The 25,326-nt window shown below is 41.9% G+C and overlaps 2 protein-coding genes across 13 annotated transcripts in view; one reads left to right on the top strand and one right to left on the bottom strand.

Annotated features, from left to right (window-relative positions):
* PATJ (PATJ crumbs cell polarity complex component) overlaps positions 1 to 724 on the bottom strand; it is a 260,848-nt gene extending 260,124 nt beyond the window's left edge. For 4 of the 10 annotated variants that reach the window (XM_053243232.1, XM_053243231.1, XM_053243227.1 and 1 more), the window contains exon 1: positions 35 to 715. The gene's annotated coding sequence lies outside the window, so the exon portion shown is untranslated. Of the gene's footprint in view, positions 1 to 34 lie in introns of all 10 variants that reach the window. The other 6 variants (XM_053243236.1, XM_053243235.1, XM_053243239.1 and 3 more) reach the window with 5 other exon arrangements.
* TM2D1 (TM2 domain containing 1) lies at positions 678 to 24,881 on the top strand. Of its 3 annotated transcripts, none has more exons than XR_008305644.1 (8): positions 678 to 1,046; positions 3,482 to 3,552; positions 4,207 to 4,315; positions 8,454 to 8,545; positions 13,476 to 13,549; positions 16,492 to 16,609; positions 19,602 to 19,758; positions 21,826 to 24,881. XR_008305644.1 is itself a non-coding variant. In XM_053243240.1 (7 exons), exons 1-6 carry the CDS (start codon positions 883 to 885, stop codon positions 16,600 to 16,602), a joined length of 621 nt encoding a protein of 206 aa, XP_053099215.1. In that variant the 5' UTR covers positions 682 to 882; the 3' UTR covers positions 16,603 to 16,609; positions 21,826 to 24,881. The 3 variants fall into 3 exon arrangements, 1 of the variants encoding a protein (XP_053099215.1); XR_008305643.1 differs by having other exon boundaries at positions 19,602 to 19,793; XM_053243240.1 differs by lacking the exon at positions 19,602 to 19,758 and having other exon boundaries at positions 682 to 1,046.
* The last annotated feature ends 445 nt before the right edge of the window (positions 24,882 to 25,326 follow it).

Here is a 25,326-nt window from a genome sequence, read left to right as displayed (position 1 = left end):
GTTATATCACAGATCGCACTCCACTTCTGTATACCTTTGATTTAAAAGTAGTAAGTAGGTGGGTTCATTTCCCTATCGTTTCCGTGTATGCATATTCCAAGTAAGGTTGCCAGCCAGCGAACTTTTCCTCTCCTTTTGTAAGGCTTCTGTGCTTTCAACACCTACCCGAGAAGGAGAAATTCAGCAGCTGAAGCTTTTCTGTCATGTAGACGAAAATGAGCAAAACAACAAAATCAAAACCCTGTGCTGAATTGTTTGTACACAGTCGTCAAAGGCTGTCGGCGAGGGACGCAAAAACAAACACCGTTGCAATCCTAATTCCGATTCGTATGAGAAGTTGCGACTGCGGAACCTGGTGGTTATTGTTCTGGATTAATTAACGATGTGATCTCGTAAACTGTCTTTACCTCCCCGCCACCCCATGCCGTCTATTTATGCCTCCCTCTCGCGCTTTATTTCACTATACTGTCAGTGTTTGTCTACTCCGCTTGGCTCTTTCTATATTGAGACAGATAGCAGGCAGGCAGCGGTATAAGGCAAGTTTTCCCGCCCCGAAAGGATCCATTTTAGGTAAGGGCAGTCGAGCTTCCTCTAATTGCCTTGCAAATAGAAACCCATCTTTACTACGGGAACCTGGCTTTTCATTTCGCGATTTTTAAAGCATTGACGAAAAACTGGGCGCGCTCTGCCTTCAGTCCTATTGAAAATACATGCCACGGTAGCCATCTTTCTTGAGGGCAAACGAGCTTTTCCCCCTGAAAACCCCACACAGCACCGCGTCTTTGTGCCCTCCTCCATGTCTGCTGCTGTCCTCTCAGGAGAGCCGTCAATACTACTAAAAAGGACGAGGGTGTCAGCTGACAAGCAGGCTTGTTTTCCAATATGGCTGTCTGGCAGGAGAAGCTGTGGTCAGGGAACAAGAAAAAGATAGGAACCACGACACCTCTCTGGGCCTTGGGAACCTTGTGGCTGGTCTGTTTCACCGCGCGGTGCGTGGCGGGCGGCGATTCTCCGCTGAAGTGCGAAGACCTTCGAGTCGGCCAATATCCTGAACCTGTACCTGGTTACCATGGTGATGGGCATTACAGTGGGGTGAGGTGGGACCAGGGATAGCTTTTTTGGTGGTGTTTTGCAGTACTCCTATGACTTCAGATCTGCTTGACAGCCAAAAAATCAAAAGTTGAAGTATCCTATTTTTAGGCTGTGGGGAAACGACACCTGTTGAATCTAGTGTACAGCTGTAAAAGGCAAATTAGCCCTGCCTGTAAAAAGTTAAAAGCTAAGAGAGACAGCACAGGAAAAAGTAAATTGAGGAGTTGCCTTAAGTGATACCACCAAGCAAGAGAATCTGAAATTGAGCAGTAGCCCAGGACTGTGGAAAATATCTAACCTAAACTGGGGATGGAGGAAGAGTACTGAGCTCACCTTGCACTGCTACTCTACTGATGGTAACTATTTTTGTGCTAAGAGGTCTTTGTCAAATTAAAAAGCAAAAGCAAAACTGAAATGTGGAAATTGTAGTGTCTTCTGTAAATGTGAGATATTTTGAAATAATGGGCAACACCTATTGCGTTTGGGACTGTTGCATTCAGGGAGGACTACTCATTAAAATAAATGCCATCATTTAGCAGAAGGGGAAATTCAGCTTATTTTGGTGCTTTTGAATCTATTTGCACAAAAAAGAAGTAGCTGTAGAACAAAGGAGTAATGATATTTGGTTGGAGCTTTCTATAGTAAATTAATCTCCCTGTTCACCACCAGATTGGCCTCTTGTACAATAAAAAATTAAATAAACATCTAAGAAGATAAATTAATCATTATCAAATAAACTTCTCTAAATAATAGTGTCAGTATAGTAATTGTGGTTTACAAACAACTTTATTTCTCTAGAAGATGGCAAAGCACTATTGACAAAGAAAATGGCAACAGGCGTACAGCTTTATCAGTGTTTTTTAAGCTCGCAGATCTTGATAGAAAAATCATTAAAGGCACTAAAAGAAGATCCTTTGAAAGTTGTGCATAATGAAGGGAAAAATGAAGTGTGTTGGAAATGCTTTGTATTTGTGTACTTAATTATTTCACTCTTGATGTTGTTTCTTGAAGAATGTCGGGGTTAACTAGACATCTGAAAGAGTTGCTGCCACTCAATAGAGCTCTTTTCACAATCCATGTAAAAAGCTCCGGGGTGGTCTGTGGGGAAGGAGGGTTTAACGTATCTTCCCCTCAGACGATCGCCATGGCTTCCCTGGGCGGGCAGATCACCTGCCCAGATAACTGGAGGCTCGTCTGGCAGCTCCAGGGGTCAGGGTGCCAGGACACGCTGCTGCACATCGCCCTGCCCCCCGGAGCCCCAATAACGCACCGTGCGAGTGTGCAGTGCATTGCTGTGATTCCTCCCACCGCCATTCCAGTGTAAGATCTGCAACTGCACAGCTGACACACAATTAGAAAAATGAAGTTAAGGGGGTGCTCTCCCTTAATCTCATTTAGCAGGGAGGCTATTTAGGCGGATATGCCGCCGTATAGTCACCGGGAATGGGCCCAATCCCGGTGCTTCACACGAGCGTGCAAAACCAGGCTGGGCTCCCTTAGCCCTGTTTTGCACACCCTTGTGAATAGCCTCAGTGTTTCTTTCCTATAATATCTAAGGCAGGGGTGGGGAACCTTGGCCCTCCAGCAGTTTTTGGACTACAACTCCCATAATCTCCAGCCACAGAGGCCAATAGCTAGGGATTATGGGAATTGTAGGCCAACATCTGCAGGAGGGCCAAGGTTCCCCACCCCTGATCTAAGGGAACACAACACATGATGTGATATTATTGTCTCTGTGGTGATAGCCAGTTATGTGAGCAGGGCAGTATATAGCATGGCTCAAAGTGACATGTTGTACAGAGTCTAGACTCCAAGTCTAGACTTTTATTTATCATATTTTTATACCGCCTGATATGTAAATATCAGAGCCAGCATGGTGTAGTGGCTAGAGTGCTGGACTAGGACTGAGGAGACCCGAGTTCAAATCCCCATTCAGCCATGAAACTAGCTGGGTGACTCTGGGCCAGTCACTTCTCTCTCAGCCTAACCTACTTCACAGGGTTGTTGTGAAAGAGAAATTCAAGTATGTAGTACACCGCTCTGGGCTCTTTGGAGGAAGAGCGGGATATAAATGTAATAATAATAAATAATAAAAATGATTAATACATCTCTAAGCGATGATGAGGGAAAAGGAAAAGAAACATGAACCAAAGGCAGGTTTTTGTCTTACATGACCTCTTATTATGTTTTTAGACGTAATATATCCAGATGACTTGGATAGTTGCACATCTTACATGTTTCTGAACCCTTGTTCTCAGTGAGTAAAATCAGAGGAAAAAAGTGGACACTGGTGCCTGTAAAATCTTTGGTAGATGAAGAATTGATTTTGTTGCTATTGTTGAATGCTTGTGTGAGAGTTGCATTTGTTTCCCTTAATTAATCAAACATACATTTGTGAAGATCCTAAAATAGACAATGACACGCAAGAGCCCTTGAACTGTACAAATCATATCGCATATGGTAAGGATTATTATAATCTAATGCTTTTGAACTGCCTAAGGCTGCATGTTATCTGATCAAACACTAATGAGAAGGTTATACTGTACACACTTGACTTTTTCCCCCTTCACTGATCATGTATATTCTTTTAATCAGAAACACTGGACATGGAGATTCTTTTCCATGGCCTACCAGACTCATTACAGGAGTTAATACTACAGGCGGCCCAACACAATTTTTAACTGGTTACATGTGTGGTGGTCTTCACTTGCATAGTTATATACGTTCTTTGGTCATGAACCTTCTCTTATGCACCATGATAGGCATGCTGGCAATCACTGAAATCACTTGGTCACACATAAACTCATAAGAGGATTCAACATTATACAAGCTTTTAAATACACTTTAGTATATCAGTGGCTATACACTGAAGTATAAATTATACATTAATCAAATGTATTCAAAGTTATTCAAATACACTGCCACATTTTAATGAAGAATGTAAATTTAATATGTGTGACTGTAATTTTTACAGTATTTAAAGATATGTGTACTTTTCTATGTGTTGTGGTGTTATGATAACAGTATGCTTTGTTTTATGTGTTCTGTATTTGACACCTTACGGTAATGACACAGAATGTTGTTAATATTAACCGACGTATTTTTTGCCCTCAGTTGCATGTCTTCCAGCACAAAATATTACTTGTAAGGATTTCAGTGGGAACGAAACCCAGTTTACTGGAAAGGAAGTTGGATTTTATAAGCCTATAGCGTGTCGAAATGTGTAAGTGAATAATTGTGTTCAGTACATAATAAGTCTACTTGCAGTTAACATTGGCTAGTATAATTGCTAATTATAAAATTATATACATATTTCAGGCTTCTTACTTTTTTTAATGAGCCTGTTTGGACAAGCATCCACTAGCTCACATGTTGAAGGCAGGAACATGGCAAGAATGTGCTCATCACTAAAGGACGTCTTCATGCACTGTCAAGACATCCTTTAATCTCATGAGAAGGGCATTCATCTGTTTAAACAGGGTTTCGGAGCATGTGTAGAGCAGCAGTTCGGATTATCACCCCTCTCATTTGATTAAAGGATGTCCCACCAGCATGTCAGGACTTCCTTTAGTGATGGGGTTGGTGTGTTCTTGGCACATCCCTGCCCTCAACACCTGTGCCAGCGGATGCTCAGCCATACCAGACCTGTGTGTTTCAATCTTCTTCCTCCTTGGTTCTGTCATAGATAAGAGTGTAAAACTAGCTAGTAATATCTGTTTCATTTTAAAACTGCTTCACATTGATGGACTGATGACAATAATTCAAATCCAGAAGGACTCTTTCCTCTTCCCTGCCATCATCAGCTTGCTTTCTATACTATCTAGATATTTTAGTCTTGTACCCTGTGGCTTGGCTTATTTACTTTACAGCCCAATCTGGTATAGAGGATCTCATTGGCCATAAGCATGCCTAACCTTGTAGAAACATGTGTTCCTCTCTCCTCTTTATACCAGAGCCTATGAAGAATTCTACTTCCTGTTGTGGCAAGAAACAATCCAGGGTCAGTTGTGACATTCAAACCAACCAGTTCTGGCTTATTCTAGTCAATAGTCATAAAATAAACCACAAACTGAACTCAAAGGTTGAAGTTTGGTTCAGAATGTGGTATCTTTACGTTTAGGGGGGATTCTGACTTAGAAGCATTCAGTCATAATCCCACAGATGGTAGCTTCGCCCCATTGGCTCCTCAGCCAAGCATATACACCAAATGTCTGAACCTGCAGTTCCTTTTGTACTGAGCAGGATTACTATTGCAACAACACATCATCAGTAGGGTAAAACTAACCTGTCTCATGATGGGTTCTTTGGTTAGAATAAGCCAGTTTTGGTCAGTTCAGACATCATGACTGATCCTGGTTTTCTTCTACCCACAGTTGGAATTATAATTTTTCCTAGGTTCCCATGCAAGGTTCCCATGGAGTAGGAGGCAAGTATCCGGTGGCTCTGAAACATCACACAGAGCCAAGTTTTATTCTTGACTTTGTGTGATATCTGAACCAGCTCAACATTTAACTTTATTCTTCATTTTGCACTTCGTTTTATACCCAGGTGCATTGGATTGTACAATGAATTGAGTTTAAATCTGGAATTTGCCTTTTCATGTATTGGAAAAGGCATTTAGTATTTTTCTGTATGTCTTTGTTATGATCTGGTGGCTACTAAAAAACACATTGAGGCTATTCTCACAAGTGAGCAAAACTGGCCAGCCCAGTTTTGCTCGCCTGTGAGAACTCGAGGGCAAGCCTGGTGGCTCTATGGTGGCAAGCCCACTTATTTAGCCACCCTCTTAAATGAGGTTAACGGAGCGAGCGCTCTGGTAACCTCATTTTTCTGGTTGTGTGTCTGCCGCGGCCATTTGCAGCCACAACGGACACACTCGGAGGGGAGGGAGGAGGGACTTGCCTATATAGATACCTTGTGCATGTGTATGTTCAGCTTAGTTGTTTTCTAAGGATTGTTTATTGGGCATGGGTTTCCGACTTCTCACTACTGAGTAAACTTGGACTCAAAGGGTCAGTGAAGGCTGTGTAGTTCACGTGGCAGAAAGATGCATAAAACTACATTATGGTATCTTGTTTTGAGTGTTGCTTCTTGTGCTTCTGTTTTTGTGATACATGGAAAAAGCTAACCAAGCCACAACCCAGGCCCAATTCAAGCAATCACTTTTTACAGTGATTGTAAAATACTGAACCCAATACATAAATTGCCTTTTTCTGTGATTTTGCATTTGTTGAGTGATGTGTAAGTTCTTTGGGTGTGCGACTGTACCTGAAATTATAGTGGGATATTTTAAAATGAGTACAGCGGTCTGAGCATGAACCTTGCTACCATCTGGGACCTGGATCTCAATTTTCCCCTTGACACATTGTTTTTGACTAGACCCACATTGATGTTGGCTCACAATAGTAAATGATAGAAGCTATGGTTTGCGTTTTGTTCAGCTTCCATGGACAAAATGAGGACATGATGAGGAGGAGCAGGGAGCACAGGTGTACTGAGCTAAGAGTAAACCTGGAGCTCGGCAAAAGCACCATGCTTTATTCCCAAGCTAAAGTAGTTGAGCAGCCATGGTTGAGCAGCTCTAGACACGTCTGGGTAATACAAAGTATCTTTATCCATTCCAGTCCTTCAGGTGAGAGTTTGATACCAAGTCTGCTTTGATTGCCAGTAGATAACCTATGCCAGGGGAGAGAGAAAGATTGAGAGAGAGGTGTGTTGAGTTTTCTTAAGGTATCGGTGACTTTCTGTACCATGAGACGACTTGGTGGGATTGGGGTAATGTGCTGTGGTTGTTCCATCCCTATATTGCTGGAAGGTTCCAGAAGGTGAGTTGTTCCTCTGTTTGAGAGCTCATTTGCATTCTGATTTCTTGGCGTTTCTCTGGGTCCCATGCTGTCTCTCATGTTGCTATTTACATAGCAATGTGGGTGTCATTTGGAGTGTCTCTTTTCCTATTTCTCATTCATATGGTGCAGCTCATTCACTAGACACCTGTCTGAGCTTGGTAATGGACTGGATGCGGGCAAATAAATTGAAATGCAATTCAGATATGGAGGGTACTGGGCAGCCCTAATTCCAGTGGTTGAAATGCCTCTCTTTGTAGCATCACAATTCCTCAAAATATCAGGTTCTTATTTGAGTTTTCCTAGAGAGTTGGCTTAAGGTTGTGGCCATGAACACATTTTATCAGCTTTGCCTGATTTGCTAGGTATGGCTTTTCCTGGAAAAGAGGAATCTAAACACTGTGGACTGTGTTGCATGTCGTGGTAACCCTCTCAACTTGACTGATGTAATGTTCTATACATAAGATTGTTCTTAAAGGCAGTTTGGAAGCTTCAGTTAGTTCAGAATGTGCCAATCCGGTTATTATCTGCCATTAGTCACAGGAGCACATAACACCAGTTCTGTACCAGCTCTACTGATTGCTGATTTGTTTCCAGGTTAAATTCAAGATCCTCTTGTTTCCCTTTAAAGCCCTTTATGGTCTTTACCCAGAATAGTCAAGGAAGCGTTGTCTTCCTTGTTTCTTCCAGATCTTTTGATATCTGAAAAACCTTTATAATCCCACCATCTATCAGGTGGTTGGCCAGTGCTGAACTGACTCTTTCAGTGGCAGCCCAAACCTCTGGAATCAGTTTGCCAAGTTTGGTGTGATTGATTTGGAAGATTGGCCTCTTAAAGGATCTGTCAAAACTTTTTAGGCAAGCCTTTTATGACTTAAGATGTTGTTTTACGGCCATCTCTCTAGTTTTAATCCATCCCTGTTGCAATATTCTCTTGTTATTGCTGTGATTTTATTGTTATGTTTAATTTTTTCTTGTAGCCCACTTTGGGAACAGTGGTTGAAAAGCAGGGTATAAATTGCCCAATATAATCAACCCTGTAGTTGCATCTGGGAGTGGTTCAACATGTTTCCATGCTGTGGTACTGTGTTTTGAAAACTGTTTTAAAAGTACAGTAGGTAGGAAAGGTACTCTAATATAGTCACATTGAATTATTCTTAGTATTTTTGTGACATGTGTCTCACCAACCTTTTTTATACCTCAACCAGAAAAATTGCCAAGTCCTAATTGTTGTTCAAGTCTTGAAATGTTTGTATGTTCATATTACATTTAAATTATTTCAAAAATGATGATATAACAGTCTTGATTCTGAAACTGTTTGTTCTGTGTGTATTTCTGGGCATATCTTGGCACTTAAGCATAACTGGATTTCCATTTGGTCAAGGAAATTCAGTTACATTAAAGCAGTTAGGTTCCAGTGCTAAATTTATTGTTAAATAGGCAGCAGAACACTGTGAAATTCTTTTAACAAGAGTAATTTAACAAATTAGTTGCATTCATATTTCCTTTCTGTTTTAGAAATGGCTATTCCTATAAAGTAGCTGTAGCACTCTCTTTATTCCTTGGATGGTTGGGAGCAGATAGGTTTTATCTAGGATATCCTGCATTAGGTGAGTACCATTTCCCCCCTTCAAAATATTAGAGTATAATCCATTTTAACAGATGATTTCAAACAATTACCAGCCCACAGGCTGCAAATGTCACCCACAGAGCAAATAAGGAGAACACCCCGAAGATTATTATATGTATATTAGAGCATAGCCACAATGTGAAGTAAACATTAAACCAACAATCATAAGCTGAATTCATGCTGAGAATATGCTGGTGTGTAATTGCCAAAACTCAGTATGAGTCTAGTCACTTCACTCATCTTGTATTTTTAAAAGTCTTGTACATGAGCGTAATAATTCAGATCATTTTGTGAAGCTTGCCCAAGAGAGATCCTTGGTTACAGCCTTATCTTCTTCCTAGGAAGTTGTGCATCAAAAAGTAATCGGAATAGGAACCTAGTAAATGTGCTGGCTTCTCCACCCTAGCCTGACGGATTAAGCCCAGCAGCCAGGACTGTAACACCTCCTTTGCCCAACACAGCTATCACACCAGAATCTGTTCCTCTTACTTACCCTTAGCCAGCCCTGCTTTCTGACCATACCAAAAGATTACCTAAATGATATCTGCCCCCTACCCATATGTGATAGGGAATATACACTAATCACTAAGCTTTAAGTAGCCTTTCTGTTCTCCCCCCCACCCTCCCCACTGTCTCCTTGGTTGGCTAACAGCACCAACTTTTATAATCTAGCCCTGACATAAAACAGTTAAAATGACCTGAATATACATATGATAATCTTTGGTGTGTTCTTCTTATTTGCTCTGTGGGTGATATTTGCAGCCTGTAGGCTGGTAATTTGATGTGGCTGTGTTTTTTTCTCTCTCACCAGAAAATGGATCCCATGTTAGAAAAGCCTTTATGGTGTATAGCACATGGACAGTCAAGGTGATGAGAATGCTGTGATCCTCATTAGTTTTCATTGGCAGTTGAGTTTGCAGGAAATACACAGCTGAGTATCGGCACCTGGGCATGTTGAGCACCTGTCATGTTTCTAAACGCAAGCTGCTGTGCAAAGACATTCTCAGACTTCATTTATTTATACTTCAGCAGAAAAAGTTACAGAGACCTAAATCATGTATTTACTAAAAAGTTGGCACATGTTGCTTTGCTATTTCCCCCTGACTTTTTGGTTTCTGTTGCCAATAATTATTTTGATGGCAACTGCTTCTTCTGCTGGCAGTAGTAGTGTCTGCATTTTTTAGCCTACTTTCCTATCAACTTCGCAATGCCTGGACCAATATGAACCAAACTGGGTACATAGGGACACCTCAACAGCATAGTTTGTGATGACATCATCCACCCTGATTAATTATGGCGGATGTGTAAACGTTGGAGGGGCAAATGGGCTAACTTGTGAACCACCTAGCCAATTTGAACCAAATTTGCTACAGCTGTAGGGACACATAGGGCCACCTCAACGGCATAGTTTGTGATGATATCTTCCACCCCAGTTCAAGATGGCAGACATGTGAAGGTTCAGGTTGGCTAACTTGTGAGGATGGTAATTATCTATTAAGATTATAATGAAAGGAAAGGAGGCAGATTAGTTCTTACCAGAACAACCTGTATATGCTTGGCTAAATAGGTTTTAATTATTTATTTGTCCATATTTTTATAAGGGTAGCGAGCTTCACATGTCTATCAGATTACAGAGTGTCACATTGGGAGTTCTCAGTAGATTCCCCATCCCATTAAGTCAGGCACTCTTCTACATGTCAGACAAATGGACAGTTATGGGACTCCAGTGTATTATTGCAGCATTTACTAACATAGAACTCTCCAGCATAAATGGAAAAGGTTGTTCCACAAAGGCTTTCCTAAATCACCATAGCCTTGCTTTTGTCAGCTGTTTACTACTCCTGCACTGAATGCTATTCTTATTCTTTACTTTTGTCCTATCTATCTTGGGCTTTGAAGCATCCAAAAAGAGGTCATCCCATTATGTGTTCTACATAGCACCAAACAGATTGTTAGCATTAAATACATCTTAAAATACAAATACTAGTGGTATTGCCCATATACACATCTCTGTTACAGGACTATATATATAGGCAATTTATAATGATATACAGTTGGATCCAGACTTTTGCTCATGCAAGGGCACAAGTGAAATAAATCTTTCTGGTCCTCTCCATTGCAATCTCCACTCCCCACCCCTGAGCCTCCCCAAAAGCCATTCCTGGGGATTGGAAGGAAGCCATCAAGAGCACTGCTGCTTCTTGCATAGCACTGCTGCTTTTTAAATCTGGATTTCAATCAGTGTTCTGGAGATTGTAGATACATAATGGTACCATGAGTGACTTCAGTAAGACTATTCTGGAGGAAATTCTTTCAAGATTTGTACCAACATAATATACCTAAAATTGAAGATTAATACCTTGTTTATGTAAATGTAAGTTCGACTCTATGGCAAGAATTTTGAAATATTTGACAAACTCTAGGATGGATACAGACATACGCTGCTTCAATAGCACAAGCTATCTTTCCTGCCCCTCCTCCCCATTGCAGCTTCCTTGAACCCCCAAAAGCAACTCTTGAAGGAGATCTTTAGGAGTGGTGTGGGATGTGGCATGGGGAAAGAATACCCAGCAACAGGCTGCAAGTATCTTCCACAAACAGTTTTCTAGTGCTTAGGAAAGCGATCAGTGTTGCTAGAAATCTTAGGAACATAGGAAGCTGCTATATACGGAGTCAGATCATAGGTCCATCTAACTCAGTATTGTCTACACAGACTGGCAGTGGCTTCTCCAAGGTTGCAGGCAGGAATCTTTCTCAGCCCTGACACCCTATTTTGTAACTGAATTCATGTCCTACAATTTTGGAAACTGGATTTTTGTGAATGTCCATAATATGTCCAACCTCCTGCAAAAAACCTGGGTCTTGCTTTTCGCTCTGTGTTGGCGCAAGTCAGCATGGGGCATAGCATGGTGGGGAAAAGGATCTTTCAATGGTAATATCACACAAGTATTAAAAAGAGAACACCCGGACTACTTGAGAGATATGTTATTCACACTTAAAAAATGGAAGGTTGAACCAGATATATTTAAAGGATCCTCCTCAGTTAAGCAGCTAAGGAAAACAATTTATGGAGAGATTCTAGAAGTGGGTTTTTTAAAACCTGATTTAGAATGTAAACACTACAAACACCGCACCTCATAGTACTTGTTGCAACCCGATCACCCTATCGCTCTCTTTAAGGAGAAAAAAGACCCTTTCCATTTATGGGAAACAAGGTGGTGCTTATACCACCAAGTACTGCCACTTAATGCGGCTAAGCCATGGCTCCCAGAGGACAAGCAAGAGTGTCCTAAAATCACCTGCAAACAGAAAGCTAGTGATCTAGGCAAAACATTCAGGGAAACCCACTCACATTTCTTAAAAGAGTGTGTGGTAGCCAAAAGAGTGTGGCAGCGAGTAAGCAAGCTGCTAGAGTGGCCTGACCTGGAAAAACAGACTTGGGAAGAACTAACCTCGGGTTTGAGCGATAGAACCTCTTTTCAATGTCCCAGAAAGAAACCTTCAAGGAAACGGGATGGAATGGGTGCCCTCATACTAGGGAATTGGAATGCTCCCCTTCTCGTAATCAGGTTAGTAAACCTGTATGTCATTTATGCAATGCTCGTGCATAGGAATAGGGAGGGAAGACGCGACCAAGAGGTTCACGCAGATGAGACAGTAAATCTCTTCTGGAAAAGTTTGTTTGATTATGTGCAAAAAGACAAGAGTATCTCTTCTAAACAGCAATGGGACAAATTGTGGAAATGGACGTTGGACGTAACCCGCCCCCCCCACCCCACCCGGATTACCTGATGTGCCTTGTAATCCCCCACCCCTAAATTACAGTACTACCTGCATATACCTCATAACCTTGTGGGTTTCCAAATCCTTGTGTGTAAATCTTTGTAGATATATCATGTACAAACAACCACTTTGTATATAATTGTGCTTTGGAAACGTACTATATACTTTGGTAGTTTGTTGGTTCAATAAAAAAAAATCTTGTCCTATTTAAAAAAATAAAATAAAATCTTGTCCTATCTTGGAGAAGCCAGGGAGGGAACTTGAAAGCTTCTGCTCTTCCCAGAGCAGCTTCATCCCCTGAGGGGAATATCTTGCAGTGCTCACACATCAAGTCTCCCATTCATATGCAACCAGAGCAGACCCTGCTTGGCTAAGGGGGCAAGTCATGCTTACTACCACAAAACCAGCACTCCACCCTTGAAAGAGCTTTCTCCAGAATAGTATCCCTGTTCTATCATGTATATACAATCTCTAATGTGAGCATAACTATTGAACTATATCCAAACACTGTGATGCTTAAATTATTTGAGGCATGTCTTGTCATACATTATATTTAATATGGATTTCTGACATACCTAAATAAAGGATGTCTTGGCTGTCAGGAACTTGTTAAATATTACTTAAAGCAGAATGCTCAGGTGTAAGAAACCTCCGACTAATCACTTTGGAGGATGAGAGTCCTAGTATTGATGTCCTCTACATGTTCTTATGCAAGTAGGTGGCTAAACATATAGATGGGGTATGTGCATACAACAGATTTCAGTTATTTGCTGTCAATAGCTCAGCATTTTTTTTAATGAGTGGCAGGTCTTATATCAGACCAGTTGGAATGGTGTTCCTGGTGGTATGTTTTCAGTGGCTTTTCCTGAACGAATCTTTACACTTGGAGAATTTACAAAATTCTGTTTAGGAATGTATATATTTGTATATGTACTGATAATACAGAACTGCTGACAGGGAAGTACTCAAAAAATAATGTGTATGCTGCTTTCTTTTAGGATACTCTTCAGGGGATTTTAGGGAATAACTTTTTTTGTAATAAACTGTTATAAAAAGAAAGATATCTACCTTAACATCCTAAAAATTGTATATCACTGTGTATGTTATAATTGTTGTTTTATTCACAGGTTTGTTAAAGTTCTGCACGGTGGGGTTTTGTGGAATTGGTAGTTTGATTGACTTCATTCTTATTTCAATGCAGGTAAGTCCAAAATGTCAGAATGCTGGCCACGGTTCAAAAAGCTACTTAGACTCACACAAGGAATTTGCACTAAGTAGAATTTTCAGGAGCAGGGGTGCTTAAGGACGACACCTCTTGCCTGTGGGCTTTTCAGGGGCATCTGGTGGGCCATGGTGTGAAACAGGATGCTGGTCTGATCCAGCAGGGCTGTTCTTGTGACTTCTTTTGTGTGTGCCACTCTTCTTCCATGAATGGAAGGATCTTCTGGCTATGGAGTGCTGTAGTACAAAAGGTTAGGATCCAAGGCATTAAATCCTTTGATTTAAATCTACACTTGCTAGCTGTACTTGGCATCGTATATTAGCACTTTAGAAGACCTAGGGGCACTTCACATGAGCAATGTGAAGTGCCAGGAGGAGGTTTGCAGGTAAAGCGGCTTTGACCCACTCTCCCTGCAGACCATCACGTACCTGTTGCTGGGCAGGTGGATCGCCCGCCCAGATGAGGGACGGCTGGACTCCGGCGCTCCTGCTCCTTGCCACGTTTCTCCCTGCAGCTCCAGGGTCGAGTGAAGGAAAGCACCATTGCACGGCACTCCATACCTCAGAGACCCAGTAATGTACCGTGTGAGTGCGTGGTGCATTCCTGGGATCCCCCCTCCCTACCCCACAAGTGCCTGCTGCAGCTGCAAGCAGCTGCGGGTGACACACGATCAATTGAATGAGGTTAATGGAGTGCTCGCTCAGTTAACCTCGTTTAAAGGGATGGCTCCGTAAACGGGCTTGCCGCCCAGAGCCACATGGCTCCCGGTGGTTCTCACAAGCTGCAGAAACTGGGCTGGGCTCCCTTAGCTTGGTTCCTGCTGTTCACGAGAATAGCTTTCTAGTATGTCATTGAAAGTATTAACATAGTTTTACACTGCCATAAACTTACCTTCTATTTACAGAAGATGTTATCATAATGCTGGATTTAACAGCACATAACAATGTGTTTGAAATTTCTTGTTGTTATCCTATGTATACATGTGTCTGAGGTTTCAGATGAACTTAGAGCACCTGTCGTCATAGTTTAAAACAGGTTTTAATGCCTACTAGTGGGCCCGGGCACAGAGCATCTAGTTGGGCCAAGCCGCCGCCCGCCCCCCCCCCCCCCATGCCAGCATACCCAGATTTCTGGCTGGCCGACCAGCCGTTCCACCGTGCCACCATCCCCCCAGGCCAGGCCATCCCGCTGGCCAGGCTAGGCTGGCCCGCCGCCGCATCCTCCATGCGGCCGGGCCAGGGCCCGCTGCCGCCACTGTCTCACCCTGGCGGGCCAGGACATCCTGCCACCACCACCTCCTCCCAGCCTGCGGGGCTTTACCTACCGTCTGCCCACCTCTTTCGGCTGGCAGGGCTTTGCCCGCCAGCCCTCTGCCTCCTGGCCGCCGCCATTATTTCTCTCCACTTCAATGCTGGAACTCTCACGCACTCTAGAGCATCTGCGTGCTAGTACTTGATTGCTCCCCTCACCCCCTGCCACAGCTCCCCTCCCTTCAGAGATCTTCCCACCTTCACCTGAGCTGCACTCTTGCTCCTCCTCCTCCATCCCATTGCTTCCATCCTCCTCACCCCTCTTGGTCGTGACCACAGCTTTGCTGCCACCTATTGGCCAAGCTGAAGCCCCAGAAACCTCCCCAGCCTCATGCGAGCCCCGCTCCTGCTTCTCCCCACAGGAACCTCGCCGTTCCTTGCTGCTGCCACCACAGCCACTCATTCCTCTGAGGCTGCTGACAGGCCCGGGCCCGTCCCTTGCCTGCCTGCCTCCTCTGACAATGGCCTCCAAGGCCCCAAACAGCAGCACTGGTTGACTGGACCCTTCCTTGCTGCCAGTGCTGCCATGGCCACTCATTCCCTTCAGGCTGCTGTCAGAACATCTTCCAACGCGTAACAGTTGCATTCCAACTGACCTTAACCATCACAGGCTCCTCCTTCTTATCTGCATATGGAATCCCCACTGCCCAATCACCACAGTGCCACAGGCTCCTCCTCCCTATCTGCATATGGAATCCCTACTGCCCAATCACTGTGGTGCTTCTGCTCTCACAGGCTCCTTTTCCCTATCTGCATATGGAATCTCCACTGCCCAATCAGGTGCTTCAGTGGGGGGCGTGGCTTGCCACATCCCCACACATCCCCCTGATCCATCTACAGGAATTAAAAATATAGATTGTGCTTTTAAAAAACACAAGTTGTACTGCAAGGATCAGCTTTCTAGTTAGGTCAATTTTACATGAAAGGAAAATACGTTAAGGTTGAGAAATCTGTAAAAGGGAGAGCCTCCAAACTATCTTGATCTTGTGTATTTGTTAACTGGCTCGCAGTTATTGGTGAGACTGCTGCCTAGCAAAAATATTTGACTTGTTTGTCCTTTAAGAGCTGGCTCGTACATCAGCTATACCGCTAAATTTCCTACATATGTGTCCTTGGAATAACATTTGGACATTCCACGTGTCCTTGGAATAACATGTTTGAATTCAAGAAAAACTGTGTGAATTGGAAGTATACACATGCCCAGTTCTACAGTTACTATTGTTTACACTACTACCACCTTCTTACTGCAGCTTTGGACCAGGCTAGCAGGGTTGCAGCAATTGCATGTAACTGCATACATATGAACTTTTGAGTTTACTCAGTATTTTCAGCACGTGAAAGCAAGCAACAAGTGCAAGCTCAAGCGCATTCACTTGTAGGAAATTCAGTGGCACCACTGAACAAACACTAGGGCAATCAAAGTATAACATATTTCTCAATCTGAGTCATTTCACAAATGCTTAGAATCAAATTCAAGTTGTAGACTTTCATTTTGGAGCAGTCTACTTCTATAGCTCTGCAAGAGATGTTATATCTTGGAGAGGGTGGGCGGATCATTCATGATATACGTTGTTTGTACTAGATGATGTTAACCAATACTTTCTCTTCTAGATCGTGGGACCATCAGATGGTTCTAGTTACATTATAGATTATTATGGAGCAAGGCTTACCAGACTGAGTATTACTAATGAGACATTCAGAAAGCCACAGAGATACCCTTAAACTGCTGGTAAGTGCTTTGCCCTGGATATATGGATATTGTAGTTGACTAATAATCAAAATCAATTCTATGAAAGAAAGTTGATATTCTCTAGTTTAACAAGTGACAGGTTTCGTGTCAAACCAATCAGAAAGCTGCCTCTGGTTGGGTATGTTTTCTGTAGTTCTTCCTCCAAACGATTATTTAAACAGAACTTACAAAAGTCTGTTTAGAAATTCTGTACTGCATGTGTATGCAGTGAAAACAGATTATCAAAGTGGTGGCATCCACTAGACAGTGCCTTACATTTATTTCATTTTAAATGATGTCGCTGGAGTAATCTCAAAAATCTCACAGTTGAGCAAATTAATTGGGAACCAGCACATCCTTCTCTGAGCTTATGTGCATTCATTGGAACTTTTGCCTTTTTGTCACAATAGCTTTTCAAACACCCTGCTTTTCCTCCCTACCATGCTGCTTTTTAGACTTGAGTGAGTTTTTAAAGTGCCTTGCAACAGGATGTGTGTATGTGTCCAGTGTTCCCTCAAACTTTTTCCATCTATGTGCCGAATGAGTTTTGTTCTGGACAGCAGTACCAAGACAATGTGCGCGCATGTTATATGCCACTATAGATACAAGCATACTGTTATCACAGATATGAAAGAAAGAAATATTGTATTTTACCACTTCACATTTGCAAGTGTATCTTAACCAACTAACTGATGGGGAACAGATTCAGTCCTGAACACAAAATCTCTTTTGAGTTCATCCACTGAATACAGGTTTACTATAGAGTAAGTGTATGTAAGATTCCATAGGTGCCCCTATGAAGAAACACTATTTTATGGGGTTTTTTTAGTTTATGCCAGCCAGTCTGATTTTTTTAGTTTATACCAACTGTTCTGATTCTCTTTTCAAGGTTTCTGTGAGCTTGTTTTCAACCCCCTGACTCCTCTCCTCTCCCTCGCTCTGTTTGCTCATTCAGCCTCCCGGTGGCTGAGGGGGTTGTGATTGTATTGCTCTCACTCACTTACTCACTCTCCCCAATATGCACCTTTCTCCCATATCCTTCCCAGAACCTCTCCTGGGGGAGTATTTTCCATCGCACTCTAACCTGTGCAAAGAGCATCATTTAATGTGGTCCTCCTGTCCCTCCACTTCTCAAGAGCAGAGGAGGAGGGGGAAGAATGGGGGTCCCGATCGTGGCATCATCCCCCTCATTCCAGGCAGTGGTAAAAAGGGATCCAAGGATGTGCTGGCTCTCTTTGATATTGCTCTGTGAACAGCACTTCTTGAACAAATTCAAGTCTCTTAGAAATCCCAGAAAATTATTTTTTTCTAAGAAAAGTCAAAGTTTAAAAGCTTTCATTTTTTGAAAATGCATTGCACTCCATTCAAGTTCTTCATGAGGAATGTAAAGGGACTACTGGCATGGCAAAATAGAAGACGGGTTGCTGGGGGAGATGCACAGGGGTGTGGAAAGAAAGTAGAAGAAAGATTAAAAAGTTAATCATTGGTGGGGGAAGGAATACACTGGGGATAGAGAGGAAGGAGATAGGTAATGTTGTTGCACAGGGAAGAAGTGAGTGAATGTAAAAGAATTGTGGAGGAAAGGAGAAAGAAACTGGTACAGGCTTCTCTCGCCAACCACAAGGGTTCCGTTCCTGGAAAACCTTACGGTTGGTAAGCAATAAGAGTGCCTTGAAAACAGGGGATTAGGGGAATCACAGTTGAAAAAGGACCACAAAATAGAAGAAATTGCCCCCTGACCTCCAAAACTCCCCACAACCCCCCCCCCCCCACCAAATTTCCAAAAAAAATCTTGCCAAACTGCAGATTCTTAGGTCAGAGCTGGCGAGACCGGTCCTAATTTCCCAGTTGCAGATACTCACATCTGCAATTGGGAAACCCATGTTTGGCGAGGGATGACTGTATTTTAAAAGGTAAACATGATAGAGAACAAGTTGAATGTGAATGGAGAAAACAAATAAGAAAGGAATAGTTGTAGGGGTGAGAGAAAGCAAGGTAGAAAAGAGTGAGTGGAGAGGAAAGGAGGGAAAATAGGATGAAGAAAGAATTAGCAACTAAAGAGGGAGCCAGCCAGGCATAACAAGAAAGGGGAAAAAGGGTGACACCGAGATGTGCATGCACACTACACTCCTAGCTCTGCAGTCACTTAATATTAGCAGCCACGTAGCTAGCTGCTCTCCTTGTTTGTGAAATTTGCTCCAGAGTTGAGCCAGCACTCCTTTTCTTCTACAGGGAGCAGGCAATGGGAGTGGGGAGTGATTGGAGGGGAGGGGAGGCAGGGCTTTAAAAACAAGCCACAAAAGCCTTGCATGGACAATTGGAATAGTAGGGGTGGGGGGGAGAAGTGGGGCTAAGAAAGCAGCAGGAAAGCCTCACTTTCCCCTGCTGCTTTGTTTCGCCTTTGCTTCACATTATGAATAAGACCAATATTTATATTCTGCTTTTCAGCAAAAAGACTTAGTGTGCTTGTGATGCTCTACAAAGTTGTGCTAGTCATGAAAGAAAAATTGCCCAAATGCATGTTGTTCAAGGAGATTGCCATTTGCACATATACGACCTTATGCAAGAGGTTGTACAGGAAGTTCTGTTTGTGTCTAACCATTCAATATTTGTGATAGCTAAATGTGCGCAAATCCTAGTTGGAGGCATTCTGCGAATAAGGCAACAGACTCTTAAGAGTGTTTGAAACATGCATCCACAAATCCACTTACTAGGGACAACTGCCTTTGCCCTTTGGCAGACAGGATGCTAGCAGTATACCTATTGCCCACCTGGTGTTCTTATTTTTGCTGTATTTTGGAGAAGGTATGAAATGGCAGGGGTCTCTTTCAAACAGCTAAAAGGCACCTTGGTTGGGTTGTTGTTTTTTATTTAAATTAAACCTTCCTCATAGTAAGCCAAACCAACATTTGTCGACCCCTGATAGGAAAGACTTTAATGTACAGATGTTGGCAAAGGCACTGTTGGCCCCTTTCCCTCCTCTTTCCTGTAGGTGGAGCCAAATCCCATAGTGAATATCTTATGCCAGTTGAAGCTGGCATATTGGCAAACTCAGCACTCAAGCTTGCTCTATTCTATGCTGAGACTGTGAATTTCTTCCTGATTCTCCTTCAACCTGCAGCTTTAACAAGATGAAGCAAAAGGAACAGGTTTTATTCTAGTAGTGCATTCTGAATTCTCTTTTGTAAGCTGATTCTGTTCCTTTTATTATCAAAATGTTAAAAATTCTAGAGATTGCATCACCCTAACTATAGAACCTCTTTTGATGCTTCTGGAATTTCCTCACAGTGGCGGCTCAGGGTGACACGGTCAGATCTCTGCCCCTTCATCACCTACAGTGTTGCAGAACAGTGCTGGTCTGCTCCAACTTAAAAGTGCACAACAGTTATTTCCAACTATTTAGATACACATTACCTGCGCAGTATGCCAGTCAGCAATCTTTAAACCTGATGAGACCCTGTGCATGCTGAAGTTTTTATTAGAATTCATTGCAGGTATTAGGACAGCATACAACAGAGAGCTTTCAGAACCCTTCAGACTGCAAGGAAATCATTTAATAGCCTCTGCAGATGTGCGTGATGCTTCAAGTTTCTAAACTGTATTTAAGAATTTTAAAGATCAGCTTCCATTAGCTGATTACATTCCACTGTATAAATTTTCTGTTGTAAACTTCTTCAAAAGATACTTTAATCCTGCTTTAGAGCTGAATCTTATGTACGACTGCATTGAATTAGAATTATGTTCTTTCAGTCTTCTGCTCTGGGCATTCCACCCCCACACCACCACCTCCAATAAAAGCAGCATGGGAAAGGACTATGCTCTGAATTTGGATAAGTTTATTTTGAAAATTAGTTTGCCATGTGTGAGAATTGGAAAAACCATGCTCTTCCTCTCCAGATCTACTTATACAATGCTAAGCATGTAGATAAAACTGCCGTAATAGAGAATCAGATTATTGGTCCATCCACCCCAGTACTGTCTGCTCTGATTGGCAGCAGTTCTAAAGGAAGTTCTTACACAGAACTCTTTCTCAGCCCTTTTGCCTGAGATTATTTAAGTTGGAAGCACCAAGGATTGAAGCTGGTGTCTCACACATGTTTGCTACCACTAAGCTACATACCTTTTTACATATGTACCTGTTTGCTCCACAAACAGTGTGTGAGACAACTGAAGTAGTTACCCATAGGAACTTTAGGTATCTGAGTAATGTGCTGTATTCTTTAGATGTGTAAAAGCACATTTCACATAACACAAAGAAGGCTTGAAAATGTGTGTTTGACTGCAACACCATCCAGTGAACATTTTGTATCAGTTGGCATGCGATTTTTCTGTGTATTTGCCAAGTGCCAGCCAAAATATTTTGCTGGGGTCATATCTTGGCAGTGGCTGGTCCATGTGGCACATTGCTGCAGACAAACAGTTGTCACCTCAAGCGGTCTCTGTCTGCTTGGGGTTCATTTAAAATAAGCTAGGCTTCTTGAAGTTGCACAAGGCCTAGCTTTCAACTCTCCTGTTTCCCAAACATCAGTACCAAATTGAAGGTTTGGGACTATTATGCTTTACTTCCTTGCTGGTTCAAAGGTTGGTAGGGCAAGGAACTTAACAATAATATATAACATCACATGTGCCTATTATTGTTAGTGCTTTTATTTTGAAAGCTACGCAACATTTAATGCATGTAGCTAAACTTGTTTAGGTTTAAATTGTGACATATGCTATGGCAGGGAGAAAAAGTCAAGTTCAGTTAACCCAGCTGCCAACCTGTGGGCTGCAGCATCAAATGTGTACTACAGGAGTCTGTTGATAGGCATTGGAAGTGACACAGGGCTGAATGAAAGTGAACATGTCTGGAGTGGACAGGTGACACTTTGGTGGGAGGGATACCCCAGAACACGTACAGCATATAACCACTTTCTGGGCTCATGACCTTACTAAAAGAAGCTGGAAAATGGGGGTGGGGGAAGAAAGAGCGAGAGCACGCAAGGCTGAGGACAAGCTGTAAATGGGGAACAGCTGTTGTACAGTCTTGGGAGGGTCTATGTGGTTGACTGTGTCATTGTAAGGAGGAAGAAAGAGGCTACTGATACAGTGTGCTCTGGTTGTCTAGGGGATAGGAAAATGCTACACAAACTGTATCCATTCACAGTGAAAACTATGAACATTCTCTCCCATTGTTGACTGGATAGGAATTACATTCATACTTTTATTTCTTTCAGATTTCAGCTCCATGCACTCCATTTTAGTGTCAGGAAGATACCTGAATAATAAATGATGGAAGGTGGCTGTCTTCAATGGACATGATTTGATAGAACCATCTGTTTCATCAATTCAATCTGTACAAGCCAAAAGTAGCAGACCACTTCATCATGTACCTTTCTGGTCATACAAAAGGAGTTAGGGCTTATGTGCAACGGCTTTAACAACCACTGTAGCTCTGTCAAGAGGAGGACAGTGACTTGCCTTTTAAATTATTGTGTTAAATAATAAACAATGGACATAATTTATGGTAAATGCACCATGAAGTACTGTGGACGCAAAACAGGTTCTCCAATAACTGTGGAAAGTGTGAATGAGAGAGAGAGAGAGAAGGAAAGCTAGGAAGAAGTGATTTGATATTTCAGCATCCTTTTCCCTACTGCTCTTTAAAAGCAAGAAGAGAATCGAAACAGAAAAAATGTTGTATTACAGATGTACCAAGTTACAGCTCATTCGTTCTTTTCCTCCCTTGCATCAAGTACATCCTGTACTTTTGGCAACAAGTTGTCTGGATATTTAAAAGCTGTGAACTGTTCTGAAAGTTTCACATAGTGGGTTATGGGCCATGTGTGTTTGATCAAAATTCAATTACTGCACTGTGCCAGGCTTGGAAACCTATCATTGCAAGTTATGAAGTATGACGAAATAAGCTACTCTAATTGGTTCAGTATGGGGAGCAGTCTCAACCAAGCTTGTTATGATAAATAGCTTCCTGTGTTAAAGGTTCTCTGGAGCTTAAGTGTCTTGGCTCACCTCCTTCAACAGAATAAGAATATTGTTCCCCAGAAACACTTACATCATTGTCCCTCTTTCCCATTCAGAGTTAAACATTTGTAGAATTTTCATCTTACTGTTCTTGAGGAATATAAACAATAACCATTGCTGACATTTTCCTCCTTTTCCTTTCTGTCACTTCTCCATCCAGTCATAAAACATCTTGCACTCCTTGTATACATCGATATAAAGAGTATTTTAATATTCCAGCACAACTACTGTTACTGGCAAGTCACCGTCTCAGCTATATTGCCACTTGGAAATTCTTTAAACAATAGCAAAGTCAAGTCCACTTTGCAATAGCTAAAATAAGAGGGTGAATGCACTGTGGCTCTGAGCCTAGATCTGCACTTGCTAAATGTGGTGTTGAAAACATTAACTCCATTCCATGGACAAAGAATACTGGCCCCATAGCTTAGCTGGTTCATCTTCTGGAAGTAATGTCTGTGTTGCAATCTCATGTCACAATAACTGCCACAAGTGAAAGATAAAGGATAGAGCAATTTACCTTTTGGCTATTTTATGTATATAGTGGGCAATAAGACTTTTTTTAAATAGTAAAGATGACTATCTCATGCTTTCAGTCACTTCAGGGGTAAAACGTTGGAGTGGCTGCCGTTTTTGTTTAGGATAAGCTACGGAAAATATGTGCTTGATAATGTCCATTTCCTTTAGCAGTTTCACTTACTGCACCCAGATTAGAATAGGTCATGATCCTTCACTTCTCTTACATGATAATTTAACCGAAGTTTACCAGTGTTGTTACTAGTTACCATTTGTTTTTTGAGCTTTGATCTCATCATAGCTTGCCATTATATTTAAATGTCCTGTTTAACCTTCTGCTAAGAGAGATGCGTAACGCTGAAGTCGGCACTTCTAGCTCGTGCTAAATCTACTGCAAAAAAAAGAAGTCTCAGTTTTAAAAAGCAGTATCCTTAGTCATCACTTAATCAAGCAATGACTAAGTACAGCCATACAAAATTGAGGGGAGGAAAAGTCATGACAATAAATATATAAGATTCATGTCTGAGTAAGATGAGAAATCCACCCTGCCACTGTCTTGAAAATCAGATGTGATCAAATACTTTAAGACTGGTGATGGTGATGGGTATGTTCTTCGTCTGACTTTTGTTGGCTTGTTTACGCCCTACCTCCCCACCCCTGATAGCATGTAGAGAATAGCAATCATTTTATGGCTTTTAATAAAGTTCCCACAAGAAGAAACTTTACCTTTAAAAATAGAATGTGACTGCAGGCACTTATGCTAATCTTCCTTTTGGCAAATCAGCTTTTTTTTGTATTGAATCTCGCTTGATTGAATAGCATTGGAGCTGCCAGAGTAAATGCTATTATCAATGTACAGTAATTAAGGAAATAGTCCTTGTCACTCGAACAGCGTCCAGGCAGTGCCTGCTGTAATAAAGTTAAATGATAAAGAAATCTCTTTAAATAAAGTGCAGCTACTGGAGTGTGGTTACTTCTGAAATGCAGTGGAACAATGCAGTAGAGAATTATCGGTGATAGGAAAACATGCCCACTGAACACAATGTGAATGTAGAACTCTAAAACATGTAATTAGATAGCATTAAACAATTAATCTTCTGATTTAAACCTAGAGAAGCATGTTTTAATCCTCCATCCTCCCAAAAGTGACAAGCTTGGAGCTCTTTTGTCTTCTGCACGTATAGCTCTTTAAATTATTGTGGATGTTCTTTAACATTTTCAAGTCTGTTTTAAAATTGTAAGATTTGGGTTCTGTCACATTGGCTCTTGGTATGATATTGAATGCACAACATTTTATACTTTCCTCTTCCCCAGATGCCGCCTCCTTAAATCTTAAGAGTATCAATCTATCTCAAGCTGATATGATTAAAAAACTCTGCCTCTTCCTTCTAGGGTAATTTTGATAGCACAATAGAGTACAGTACACCAAATATTTCACTAGTGGGTTTAACACATTCACTGTCCTTTATAAGGAAAGAAATGGTACAGGATATATTCTTTTCTTTTTTTTTTTAATACTGCTTTTAGAAAAGATGTTGGATGGCAAGGAGAGTAGGAAATAGAATGTAATTGCTTAATTTACTAAATGTCCTTAGTCGATAGATATATGACTACTTGCGCAAGGTATATGAAAGAAAGGAATGAGGGACAAGCCTTTGAACAACAAGGTTACTTTTTCTCCATGATGATGGCTGCATGTACCCTATGCACATGGAATAAAAAAATATCCAACAAACTACCCCTAAAAACTTATACTTGTGAATTATATTTTCATTATGACTACTTTGGGGCTACAGCTTCAGCCCAAAGAGATTAAGCTAGTAGCGCATGATGCTCAGAAATGAAGATGTGGCTTCATATGTTCCCAAAATTTGGGTGAGTAAATAAGCTTCATTGGGTCTGGCTGAAGGTGAACTTTAACTATGGCCCAGTCCAGACGTACAAGTTAACTGGAGTTAAGCATGGCTGAGGTTTCAGTTCTTAACTCCAAATTGCACCACAGACATTCACCAAACTGTGGCCAGCCAAACCCCTCTCTACTGCCCAGCCGCCAAGGCACATTCCACCACTTCTGTGATTGGTGTTTGGAACAGGTGTTTGGAACAAAACCACAGCTATAGCTGAGTCAGCATTCGGGCATAACACTTCCACAGCAAAACCTCAGTTGGCGGCACTAGTAAGAG

This window comes from Hemicordylus capensis, chromosome 4, assembly GCF_027244095.1.
Source record: "Hemicordylus capensis ecotype Gifberg chromosome 4, rHemCap1.1.pri, whole genome shotgun sequence".
Lineage (NCBI taxonomy): Eukaryota > Metazoa > Chordata > Lepidosauria > Squamata > Cordylidae > Hemicordylus > Hemicordylus capensis.
This window is presented reverse-complemented; position numbering and strand designations above follow the sequence as displayed.

Bases quoted from the DNA above. Each gene is read 5' to 3' on its own strand.
- TM2D1 (XM_053243240.1), top strand. From the start codon at position 883: ATGGCTGTCTGGCAGGAGAAGCTGTGGTCAGGGAACAAGAAAAAGATA. The intron at 4,316-8,453 runs GTAAGTGAATAA...TTTCTGTTTTAG, and splicing joins CCTATAGCGTGTCGAAATGT to AAATGGCTATTCCTATAAAG. The intron at 13,550-16,491 runs GTAAGTCCAAAA...TTTCTCTTCTAG, and splicing joins TCATTCTTATTTCAATGCAG to ATCGTGGGACCATCAGATGG.